Here is a 12636-nt window from a genome sequence, read left to right as displayed (position 1 = left end):
AATTTCATAGGTCGGCTAAGGTTTTCTGTCCTTGAGCCTGTGAAATGACTCCTGACATCTTTCATTTGGGACAGTTAAATGCAAGCAACAAAAAAGATGGATAGAATAAAATTAAAAGTAAGGAAAATAATGGTAGTTTGCGTAAAAGGTGGGGCAAGAAAGGGGGAGACCTCCAGTTAACATTAAAACATTGAGGATACATACAGAAACCAGGCAGCAGATATTAATCAACTTGTATAGCTAGTTTATGCAAATGATAGTATACAGTTATTTTAAATAGACTTAATGATGTAGTTGGAGAGCTTAGCATTTTTATTTGGACTCTTCCTTACTCTGGAGGAATATAAAAAAACAAAGCTATATAGAAGAGCACTGCTGAGTTGATTAAGTTGCAAGACATTGAGCATCTCATTCAAGCCTATTGAAGGAAGTTGGAAAATATTTCTACTTGTTATTTTCAAAGGAGTTTGGATCAGTTCTATGCACAATAGCTCCTAGAGCTTAATACTTGGATGAGGAATAAGACATGTGAATGGCAACAACATGAAAGTAATAATAAAAATGACATTCTGAGTCTTCGTTATCTGTGAACCTGATCCTACCACGATTACACACAAAAAAACCCTCCCATGTATTACGATAGAAGGTACCTGCAAATCGTCTATTCAATAACTCCTTCTGTGAGTTTTATAGATTGCTCCAGATGTAGCAAACAAGGAAATTTCATAGAAACCAGTTAATTCACAATCAGAATTTACAATAAAGTAACACTATATCTGAAACCAGGAATTAAGGCTTGGGGAAAGTAGTTACCAAATCTTTGAAATTTTCTGTTGAAGAATCGTTAGAAATTTGTTAGCATCATTTCAATATGCATATATTATATATATTAATTTATCTTTCTAAACTGACTCGGTGATTAAATATTTAATCATATATACAGTACGTGAAAGAGACTTTTTCCCCCCTAATGTATGAATCCTGGCAGTTTACAATTTTTAAAATTTTAGTTTCCTGTTCCAGACTAGTTATACTCTATTGTTGTGTTCAAACTCTGATTGTATAAATAAAAAGCTTGGCCTTAGCTGAAAACACATGCTCAGTTATAGGATTTATTTTTTTCTTTTAGGGAGTGCTATTAAAAATCTGTGACGTACTCCATTCTTGGAGAAATTTAAAGCTAAATTGGAGGGGAAAACTTGATAAACAATGGCAGCACTATGGCTCAATCCTTAAGAGCCTGTAGCACACAGAGACTTCCAGCATTACAGCAGGAGGTCTGCACTTCTGAAAATCAAGTGTCTACCATAGGAGATGATCTTGCCCTGGCACTTTTGGGATTGTATGCCAGGGACGTAGGCCAGTATCTTCAAAAGTAGGCATCAACGCAGAAATGGCCTGTTTTCAAAGTGCAGAGCGCTTACAGCTGCTTTGTCAGTGGCAGCCAGGTGCTCAGCATCATTAAAGAAAATCAGGTTGCTTTACATTGACTGGGGTATCTGACATTAGATGTCTCTCAGAACAAATTTAGCTTGAGGGTTTTTCCCTCTCCCCTACTATTAGCCTCTACTGAGGAGGTGTCTTCAGCAGTAGCACAAGCCATGACAAATTCAAAGACTATTACTGTCTGTTCTCTGCTGTTCTTCAGCAACAGCTGCCTCTCACCACCATGAGAGGGGGATAATGAGCCTTAGCAGCATTTCCCTAGAAGGCAATAAACAAACAAAACATTCAATTCAATATAATTTCCAATGCCAAATTTTTGAGTGCACTATGCTTCTGCTTGGCTTTGGGTAAATCCTGCAAGTAACAGGATTTTAGGACCCTCCCAGTTATTTGTGTTCAGGCCCAGAGCAGGGGGGCTAGACCGAATGATCTCACAATGTCCCTTCCGGCCCTAAACGTCTGTGAATCTGTGACCCATTCAGAATGTGTGGCCTAGTCCAAAGTCTCTTGATGCCACTGAACATCTTTCCCTTGAATTCAAATGGCCCTAGATCAAGTCATAAGGTAACTGCTACCTTTTATGACCTTCTAGCTAGGAAGCCTGCAGCTATGCAGCACAAACTGCTAATCATAACATACCTTTTTTATCAAACATCTGTGAGCATGCGTTTAAAGTGGGAAGAAGCTCAGAAACTTCTTCTGGTAAGTCTGGAAAGATCATTCCTCTCGGGCTGCTCGGCAAGCTGCAGCCCTGCAAAAAATGAAGGATTTCAAACAGTCAAGCATTTTCCACAGGGCACAAGGGTCCTGATGAGGAATGTACAGGTCCTGACATGCAGGGCTGAGATTCCTCTCCTTTGGTAACATGCTTAGCAGTGTCTAACATGACAGCAGGGACCAGCTTGAAATGAATCATTTTACTGTCATGAGGTGTGGCTCCCCCCCATCTCAATAGCACAAATAAAAGGAGCACTAGGATAACCCTTGCAATGCTCTTACACCTAAATGTGTGGTGAATAACAACTCCATTGCTTTTAGCTTCTTGCTGGGCTCTTAGATTCCCAGGAGACTCTTATCAGGCAAATTCCATCAATAAGGTAGCTGGAAAGAGGGTGGGAGAACTATTAATGCCAATGATCTGCTCAGCCTTGGACAAAATGCCAATAAAAGCTTTGGTGAAATTCCAGCTTTACTGCCGTTACTGACAGGAGTCCTGTTGGCTCTAACAGGGCAGGATTTTGCCCTTGGACTTCAACCCTGTGCATGGTCAAGGTCCTAAGTAGTTGTTGGCATTTTGTTGTTTATAAAGCTGTTAGGAGTAACTGAACTGCACAGCAGCAGGCAGGCCATAAGAGCCACTTAGTCAGCAGAGCTGACTTCTGATGCAAGTGCATAAGTTAGTCTATGCTGACCCCTTACCAGCACAAGAGCAGAACCACTGCTTGGATCGGTCTCTTCAAGCTGTGCCCTGCGGTGACTGCTGGAGCAGCACCTTGGCATCCCACTTTCTCATTAAAATGCTGTAAACCCCTCCAGCCACCCAGAACAGGGAAGGTGCAAAGGTGGATAAAGCTACCCCTTTGCCTCTCTTTAGCATGATCTCCTGCACCTGCTGAGCCAGGTCAGAGCCAGGAACCTCCACTACCATGTTTGTATTCACTTCTAGCTTAAATTATGGTGTTTTCTTCATGGGATGCCAATTCTATAGTGGATGTAACATGATCATTCTCCAAACTGTATTACCTCTTGAGAAAAGTCCTGCCTCATGTGGCTGTGAGACTGCAGGAAAAGCATCAGCTCATGATTCTCTTGGGCTTTTAAATAGGAAGTGGCAGTTTGATAGGATTTCAGTATCTAGGAAAGAGGGAGACAAGGTTCTTTGGGTAAATCCCATATATTTTACTAGACCAACTCAAATAGGAAAGAGGGCAGAATCTACAGTTAAGCAAAACAAACAAATCTGGGGGCCTAACAAAATGCCGAGGTCTTAGACTCACCTGCAGGCCACGGTCTGCACCCATTTGTAGTAAGCAGCTGATTCCCTCAAGAATTTGATCTCTGCGCAACTTGAGAAACCTCCTTGCATCGGTGGTGATGTTGTTTCTTTGGGACTCCACCATCAAGATAGTGTGAGCATGTGCTGCACAGTGTAATGGGGTTAAACCTGAACATGAAGAAGCAGAGCGATGTCAACTGAAGGTTGAGGACCAGATACCTGACATATCATGTCTATTGCTTGGTTATGTTGGCTTTATTAACATTGATCCTAACAAAATATGACATTCAGCTCAAGCCTTCATCCTGGGCGTTTAATGTCTGGAGTTTAAAATGATTCATCCTAGATTAAAGCCAGAATCTGGAGCCTTCACTCATAGCTAAGGCTGCATCTCTTACCATAATGATCAGGTGCGTTCACTTCCACTTGCAGGCCCCTTGCCTTGTAGTTTCTCAGAACCTGAAATAAAGACATAGGGTGGGTGTTAATTCTGGTTTAGGCACTGCCACAATACACCAGAACAATGAGTCTGAGGGACTTCATTTCATTGCTGGTGGCAATGTAACCATGTCACATCAACATCAGTTTTCATGTACAGAAAGACAGCTGTTTGGTGGGGGGCATTCACATGACTCTTCTAAGATGCAAGAATAAAGTCTGTTTATATGAGCGTATAATAAAACAGAGTCTCTACTTAAAGATCTACTTACTTCCAAAACTCTCAAGTATCCATTCTCTGCACAGAGATGGAGTGGTGTTTTCCCCAAACTGTCCTGTTCATTGATGTTGGCTCCCAGGGAAATCAGGTCACTGGCCATCAGATGCTGGTTCTTTTCAACAGCTAGGTGTAAAGCAGTCTGAGAATAGGAGAGAGAATTCAGAGTACACATTGGAAAGGCTTTATGGCAGTATTGGGTATAGGTTGGAGAACAGATGTGGAGTGAGCGCCACTGGCTGAGTGAGAAGTGAATTGTAATGGCTGCAGCAGGCAAAGCTCCTTGGTTCTAGTTCTACCTCCGCTACTTATCTGATTTGTGATCTTGTGTGAATCACTTCTCTTCACCTGTATGTCTCATTTTTTCTTATCTGTAAAATCATGAAATGACTACCGAGTTCAGTGGCATGTTAAACATCTTAAATACCTTTTGGAAAGTGCTTTGAGAGCCTTCCCTGAGCTACGAAAGTGCCCAGTAACCTTTACAACATAGCGGCCTACCCGTTTTGCTGCGTCCTTCTCATCAATTTTGTTCAGACACGCATATTTCCGTGCAAGTGCATAAGCCAGTGCTCTCTTTCCCTGAGTAACAGCTTTGTGCAGCAGCCTGCAAGAGGACAGAGTTTTAAAAATATTAGACAAAGGAGGGAAAATGTTCTCAAATAATCAGAGGAAAGAAGGAATATGGCAGGGGGTGGGTCCTTTTTGCTTTCTGTAAACTAAAAGCATGCTAGTATCTAACATTTGGGTTGGGCCAGCAGTTACTCAGTTACTCTGTACAAATTGAAGAGGGCACTGGCACATGCTGTAGTATCTGCAGACCAGTCTTACTGCACAAAGCAGGGTTTCTTGTAGGCTTCTAATTCCCTTCACCCTCCCCTTACCCCCAAACCATGAACACTGTACTATGCTTCCCAGGGGTTCCCTGCAACTCTCCCCTGTGTGGGGCTGTCTGTGTTCATCATCCCCCAACCTTCCCAATAGGGTCCCTATTCCCCAGGTGTATATGTACAATGTGCAATGGGGAAAAATCCTTAAACTCCAGCTGGAAAATAAAGTTTTGACCTCTGGGTGAAATTCATTCAGAGTTTGCCTCAGTACTGCACCTATAATTGCAGCCCAGACTTTGTGTTTTTTTTCTAACCATGCCTCCACGATCTGTAGCTGCCTCTCCCTTGCATCTAACAGATCAATCCTAGCACACATGTATGTTCATGTACATGCTCAGCCTACTGCCTTGCATGTTCTCTAGACATGCAGATTTCTGATGAAATGTTCCCCCTGTAAATTCCACTGATATAGAGATTGATGAAGGTTTTCATTTTCTCAGTTGCAGACTGTACTATGCACAGGTTTAAAAAATAAAATGAATCCAGAAAACACTGCTGGAGCTGTTATAGAATTAGTAGCGGGTGGCTAATGATAAAAGACTTACTGTAACAAGGGTACACTGTATACGCTACCATTTTGTTCAGGCACTCAGATTTGTTATTCTGCACAACACTTAGGTTCCCTTGTTAGATTTCACTTCATGTAGTGTTTCAATCTGTTGGGTTCAGATTTCTTTGACGGGTCTTGAAATGCAATCAAGAACTTAAGATTTTGGTTCTTGATTTAAAATCTAATGTCATTGCAGAACAACAAGAAAGATTTTTAAACCTCCCTGCTTGCCATCTGACACTTCCAGGGAAGAAATCCTACCTGATCTACACAACAAAGAGCAACTCAGAACAACTCACAGAGACACTCTCATGGACCCAGAGGGACAGATTTTCCATCTCCAGCCCCCTCTGTCAAAAAATGAAGTTTATTTCCTACTTATGGGGGCTTTTTACCATCTTTAATTTTCCCAGAGCCTGATGAAGGGCCTTTGAGCCTGAAAGCTTGCAGAAAAAGAGATTTTTTGTGTGTGATTTCTTAGTTGGTCTAATAAAAGGTATCATTTCTGAACCACGAGTTCTAGATTTTTGCATCAAGAACTTAAAGCATGTGAACCAGGATGGATCATGACTGTGCTGGAACTAAACCAGGTTTAACATGGATCACATTATGAGCTGATTCTAATATCAGTTTCAAATTGGCTATTTGGTGAAGGGAACTTGAGGGTTTGGGTTTGTGGGGTTGGTTTTTTTTTTTTTGGTAATCAAATATTTGCTTGTTAAACACTTCACTGCAGCAAAACAGGAGCAGTAAAACACTGGCCTTCAATTCAGTTCCAATGAAGCTGCCACTCCCAGTTCTCTGGAAGTCTGCTGTGTGTACAGTAGTTAATGTTTTGTTTTGGTGTAATCTCCCCACCCTTTTTGCTTTATTACCAGCTAATAATAATGAAGACAATTATCCCCAGAATGTCTGCAGCTAAGAAAACAGCTTAATAGCACATCTCTCTCTTTTCCTTTTTTTTTTAAAAGGAGTTTTGATTATATTTAATTCCCCCCACCCCCAAGTTTTTTCTGTATATGACCCAACCTTCAGCCTTATCTGCATTCCTATTTTTCCTGATCTCAGCAGTTAGTAGCCAGACAGTGGTTTAGCTGTCTTTCTGCAAAGACCCCTCTGCAGGTAGACAAGACTGGCCCGTGAACCAGTGGAACCTGATGCTGCTTGAAGACAAGGCAAATTATATTGATGCAAATGACCACTTATTGCAAGTCTCACTGTCTTCCCATGACAGTAACAGCAGAAATGGGGACAAATCGCCAGTATAGACGAAGCCTTAGAACGCAATTTGTTTGCAGCAGAAAAAAAATCAGAGACCTGTTTCCATTTTCATCAGGTGCAAGCAACTTGTCCACTGGGATATTTCTCAGGAGATTCTCTTCCCGCTGGAGCTGGAACTGGAAGAAAGAGACAGTAGAAAGGTCCTGCCATGAGAGGGCCCCCAAAGTTGACTTCAAATGTGCCACACGGTCTAGGGAGTTTGGACTAGTTCCCACAATCTTCTCTGGCCTTTGTCCAGGCAGGTTGTGGCAGAAATGCCTGTCTTGTCCAGAAAGTTCCTGGAAGTTCCTTTGGGAATACTTGGCTAATGTGGCTTGCATCTGCCAGCTGATCTCTTCCTTGCTTGGATTTGAGAGTGGTACTTCCAAGGACCTTGGGGGTTGCATTTTTGTATAATCATCCTCGTAATAATTCTCTGCCTGTCTGTTCAGTAGTGCATTACAACTGGGGAACAGCTGGCATGGCTGAAATTTTGTCAAGTCCTGGCAGCTTTCTGGCGGGCTACCAGCTAGTGAGGTGCTGCCTTCAGCTTCCCACCAAGCAGATGGCAGGTCTGGGAAGACAGTGAAGCAGGCTGGCTGAGGACTCGGGGACTCTAGCTTAGACTGGCTGCGGTTCAAATCTTCCTCCAGTACCTCCACCAGGATGTCAAGGTCCTCCAAGGCTTTTCGTGCTTTCCCAGAACAGTTCTTGCTCTAAAACAGCAATGGGAGCAGAGAAGAAAAATGCAGATGTGAGGTGTGCTGTTATGAACTGCACTCTGTGATATGCCTGCAGAGTCTGGCAGTGCCAAGGGTGGTGTCACACATACCTGTCTGAGCTGTTTATCTGTATAAGGGTGAGCTCTTCTTTTTTCTGTTGAGAAGAAGATAATTGCTTTTGGTTATGGTTGTGGAAGAAGTGAGCACAAATGATACTTATCCAAAATATTTCTCCTCATAGGAGAACTAGGTGAAGAGGTCAGAATGGCCCTTGAACTTTCAACTCACCCTTGCGGGCCCTACTGGAGATATACCAGTACACATGCAGCCAAGAAGGATTTAGGAAAAGCTAAGAGTGGAAGCCTAGCTCTGTCAATCAATGTCACACCAGTGGCTGCTCTGGCCCTATAACTTTAAGGGACTAAGGAGCCAGTGGAAGCATCTGAAATGGGAAATGATGTGGCCCCATTTTGTGTGTGCGCACGCCTGCATGATGGAGCATCTCTTTACCTGCTCTTCCTGAGCATCTTCCTGGGCATCCTTTAGTTACTTTTGTTTGTTGTTCATCCTAAGAAAACAAAGTTTAAATGCTGCTGTCTCAAATGATATATTAGCAGAAGAACATAACGTGCAAAATATGTGGCATGAGCAAAATGGTTCTGATAGAGCTTGCAGATGGTGGATATGCTTACACTGTGATCACCGGAGCTCTTATTATAGCCTTCCCCAAGCGAGCTTCAAACTAGCAAGCTTAGGTACTACTTCCAGCATAAGCTTGGGAATATGGAGCTGGGTAAAAATGAAGGGTTTTACCCTGCGATGGGTTTTGCAGCCTATGTGTGCTGCAGCTAGTGACACTAGTGCTTGCTAGCTTGGGAGTGGGTAAATGAACTGCACTATAGACAGCCATCAAAATGATGGGCAGAGTACAGAACCAGCTGCCTATTCTCAGTGAGAATAAGAATATTCCTTGCTGCCAAGCTCTTGGAAAGCTCCTGGGAGAGCCTCTGCTTTGGGAGTTTCAGCATGAAACTCCACATCTCGATCACCTTGCCAGGAGTGGTTCCATGAGCTGAAAGCAGCAACAGGTAGGTTACAGACTTTCGTGGCTGCTCTGAAGAGGATGCCTATTTGACTGGCCTGTAACACCTACATCCATGCCAACTTTTCCATCTCCAAGGGATTCTTACCTTGGTGTCATTGGGGTCCATGCCTTTGGAAAGGCGAATCTTTCGCAGAAGTTCCCGCACGGGCAGTCTTACCCTCACACCTACATACTGCCTCTGAGGGGGGTCAGCGCTAAGCCCAGGGTCTAGAAAAAACAGAATATGGGACTTAAAAATTGCTACAAGGTAGTGAAATGTTACAAGCCATTATATGATCAAGAGAGCATCAGGCAGGCTTGGGTGTATCTAAAGCCATTGGTTATTGAGAGGAAAAGTTCCCATTTTAAATTATGTGGTCCTTGGCTCTGAACTGTTAATAATTTATTATCTAAGGACTTGCTTTAAGTTATTGCTCCTTAGTATGCTGTAAGTGAAGAGGGCCTCACAACTGGTAAGAAATACTACTAAAATAACCTGACATCTCTGACTGGGAGGGGAGGGGATCCAGGAGAAAGGGCTGAACAGAGAGAGTTAAACGGCAGATCAGAAGTTGCTCAGCTTCACTCAACAGGGAGGATTTTGGAGGGTGGGGGAGTGCTGGCTGATTGCTAATCATAAACCTGTTCCAGAAGCAGCATGAAAACTGGAAACAAGAAACTCAGGGACAGTTGCGAGGAAAGAAGTTTGGAAGGATTGTAGGGAACAGGAAGGGGAATTGAGGCACAGGGCCTTAGAGCCAGATTCTTTGTGGTTGTGTAAGTCCGCACAGCTTGTAGTGATTTCAGTAGACTTGCACTGATTTACAGCTGCTGAGAATCAGGCCTAGAGGGTGCCTTTAAGGAGGCGTACTTGAATGCTCTGCAGAATATTGTTCCTCTTAGTCATATTTTTCCATTGACTGAATTTTATTTGCTACAGTAAATTTTCCTTGGATTGCTGCTTCGAAAGTTGGTGCAAGTTCTTTAGGCTGCCAATGGTAGTATTAGAAGTTCAAATGGGAGTAAACTTCCATCCCCTACCTCCCCTATGCAGACTGAGTTTCTTTTCTACCTGGGAGGACTTCTAACAGTCTTCAAATTCTTCTCAGCCTGAAAGCTTGCAAAGCGAGGAATTTTTTTGCTGCTCTTTAGTTGGTCTAAGTAAAGATATCACCTCTGACCCAAGATCTTTGTGTATCTCTTGCTTCTGAAACTGTTTTCATGCAATATATATTTTTCCAGATTTTAGAAGAATCCTAACTGGATTGATTCTACACTGTGATGTCTGTTATCACTGCAAGAGGTGGGAAGGGAGGGTTTTTATTTTTCTTTACTTGTCTGAGGCATCCCAGTATTTTCTTTGCTTGTCTGAGGCATCCCAGGGGGGTAGTGGGAAGGTGGAAGATAACACACAGGAGCCAGGCATGAATTCACTTGGAGTCTGAAGTGTTAAGACTCATTGTGTGGGCTGTTGAATGCTAGGAGTTTGCCAGGGGTAATACTCTCTGGAGCAAGGGTGAGCAAAGATGTAGTTCTTGAATTCTTGCCCCCTTTTTGCTTTAAACAACAACATGGTGGCCTAGAAGGAACAGGTTATGCATAACTCGGGTAAGCAAAAACCCTTCAGGGACAGAAGCCATATAAATATACACAAAACCTGAGATGCCTGGGCCAAAATTTACTCGGAGATGAAATTCTCTGTTGACTGGCTAATTCCTCCCCCTGAAGACATTCAGAACTCCTGACGTCTCCATAACATACCAATGCCCTCTGGGAACCAGTTTCACATGTGTAGACTTGTGTCACATGGGTTTGTTTCTGTTCACTGATTACGGAAGTTGAAATATTTGCAGCAGGAGGATAATGCTAAGTAACAGTGTGATTTCTGCAACTGCTCTGAGTTGTCATTTGTGTTAAACTCTGTGGAAAGTTTGGGATTTCTGAATACTTACAGAAAAGCTACGAGTAAAATACAACAACATACCATTTACTTTATCTGTCAGCCAACTTTAGAAGTGTGGATTACATTTTTCTTAGGCTGGTGTTTTAAAAACGTAAGCAATTACTGTTTCAAGCGCTTCGAGACATTGGGTGAAAAGTTGTTCTAGAAGTACAACTTTGTTAGTATTGCCTTTCAAATTATTTAAAGCTGGATGATGCACCAAGCTACCTGGCCAAGTGCAGCCTGGGAATTTAAGTATTCAGTAAAAGTGATTTTCAGTGTATGCATCAGTACAGGATCCTGTAATTTTTCAGCAAGTCTATATAATATTTATATATTTGCATGTGTGTATAAATAACATGATAATTGCTCTTAGATGCAGAACCAAATGTGATTCATAATAAAATGTTATTATACAGGGTACACCAGTGAACAGAAATGATGGAATATTACTATAAACGTATGGAAGACGACAGGGAATGTTTAGGAATAGATCACAGAGAAACAAAAATGACCATATTTCTTTATATCGGTCATTCATCATCACTTGGAATTATTATGGAACAAAAATCAAGCCACTATTTTTGCTTGATTTTTCCCCCCCCCCCCCCCGTATATTTGCAGCCAGCTGGAAATCAATATAATTTACTGCTTGTAAAGAACATTGTTTGCAAAAGCTGTTCAAAGCATGCAGATAAAGTTTTGAGCTTACCGGTCAGAGCAGACATCTTCTGCTGTTTACCTGAGGAAAGAGGAGCGATCTTGGGACTTGCAACATTAAATTCTGTTAATCCAGAGTCTGGCAAGCATGGGGTCTGAAAACAGCTTCGGGGGCTGGCTGTTTCCCCAGGCAAAGGAGATCCTTGGCCTGTACTATAGGCCAAAATTTCATTTTCGCTGATGTTTTGCTTGGCCAGTAGTCCAGGCCTCATTTGAGCTGTTTGCAGCATTTCCGCTAGGCATATGGGGAAAAAGCTAATTATTCAAGGAAAGATGTAAATCCGCATTTCACTCCAAGAACTGGAGGATAAGTCATTTGTTCCCTAATAGCTGGTTCCAACTTCACTATTGTCTGCAAAAGGAAAGTGCACAAGTTAGAGAATGAAATCCATCTTTAAATCCCAGTGGTTACTAGAAACTGCTTTTGTGATTGTCTCTGAGTCTCCCCAGCTTCTTTATACTTAGGTATGGTTTGAAAGACGTCAGCCTGCACATGCCACACCCTCTTCCCCAGTAAGCCGGGGCAGCAGCATTTTCCTAGGAACTGCTCAATAGAGCTGAGCAAAGCAGAACTGATATAGATATCTATTTGCCAAATGCAAAGAAAACCAGGTCAGGAAAGCGAATGTTTCCAAGGTCTTCAGCAGAGAACAGCAAATTGATCTTGCCCCAAATACAAACATTTTTACTAATCCTACTCTCTCCTGCTCGCCTCCCAAGCCTACATTAAAAAAAAAAAACAACCCCCCCCCAAAACCTTTCTACCTGTGACAGTCAACACAGAAAAAGAAAGCAAACCTCAGCATCTCTGCCTTGATAAATCACAGGAGCCAGAGAGAGAGGAATTTAATTCATATACTCTGATACACTTTACCCTATGCAGAGTTTTTGACCACATCTATGGACAAACAGCACAGACTCAATGTAGTCTGTTAAGATCTTTGCTAATATTATTGAGGTTTATATTGAAAGATGCTCGGAAACTGTGCTGATTGGTGGTGGTATAAAGTCCTGTGAGGCGCCAGATAGGAGCTCATTAAATAAACTGTTTTTTTTGTTTTTTTTTTGCATCATCAGTATCACAGCGCATGTCTCCTTATGAACTTAATAGAACAGTTCAGTACAAGAGCTGAAATTGCCTTTGTGTCTCAGGGAAGAATATTTGAAGCTGTGCATCCATACTTGGGTGTTTTGAAGCCTAAGCTTTCCAAGCTAATGTGACTCTGAAAGTGTGTATCTTGAAAAAGATAAGAGTATGCTGCCTGCTGTAGCAGAAGAAACCACAGCTTTCCCCAGCTAAGCCCCAGGAAG

At 42.3% G+C, this 12636-nt stretch overlaps 1 protein-coding gene across 1 annotated transcript; it reads right to left on the bottom strand.

The window, feature by feature from the left end:
• Positions 1-227: 227 nt before the first annotated feature.
• On the bottom strand, positions 228-11776 carry LOC109283772 (NF-kappa-B inhibitor zeta). The gene is made up of 12 exons (XM_019490193.2): positions 11318-11776; positions 8770-8891; positions 8090-8147; positions 7690-7733; positions 6915-7573; positions 4659-4764; positions 4153-4299; positions 3841-3901; positions 3444-3610; positions 3190-3300; positions 2086-2197; positions 228-1704 (listed from the first exon to the last, which is right to left on the bottom strand). Exons 1-12 carry the CDS (start codon positions 11553-11555, stop codon positions 1691-1693), a joined length of 1839 nt encoding a protein of 612 aa, XP_019345738.1. The 5' UTR covers positions 11556-11776; the 3' UTR covers positions 228-1690.
• Between the last annotated feature and the right edge of the window lie 860 nt (positions 11777-12636).

The sequence above is a fragment of the Alligator mississippiensis genome, chromosome 16 (assembly GCF_030867095.1).
Source record: "Alligator mississippiensis isolate rAllMis1 chromosome 16, rAllMis1, whole genome shotgun sequence".
NCBI classification, from domain to species: Eukaryota; Metazoa; Chordata; order Crocodylia; family Alligatoridae; genus Alligator; species Alligator mississippiensis.
Note: the sequence above shows the minus strand (reverse complement) of the source record. Positions and strands in the feature narration are given on the sequence as shown.

Excerpts from the sequence above, each read along its gene's own strand:
- LOC109283772 (XM_019490193.2), bottom strand. The coding sequence starts at position 11,555 with ATGCTGCAAACAGCTCAAATGAGGCCTGGACTACTGGCCAAGCAAAAC. Across the intron at positions 7,734-8,089 it reads AAGATGCTCAGGAAGAGCAG|AAAAAAGAAGAGCTCACCCT; the intron begins GTAAAGAGATGC and ends TCTTCTCAACAG. Across the intron at positions 2,198-3,189 it reads GGCAGGACTTTTCTCAAGAG|GGCTGCAGCTTGCCGAGCAG; the intron begins GTAATACAGTTT and ends CATTTTTTGCAG.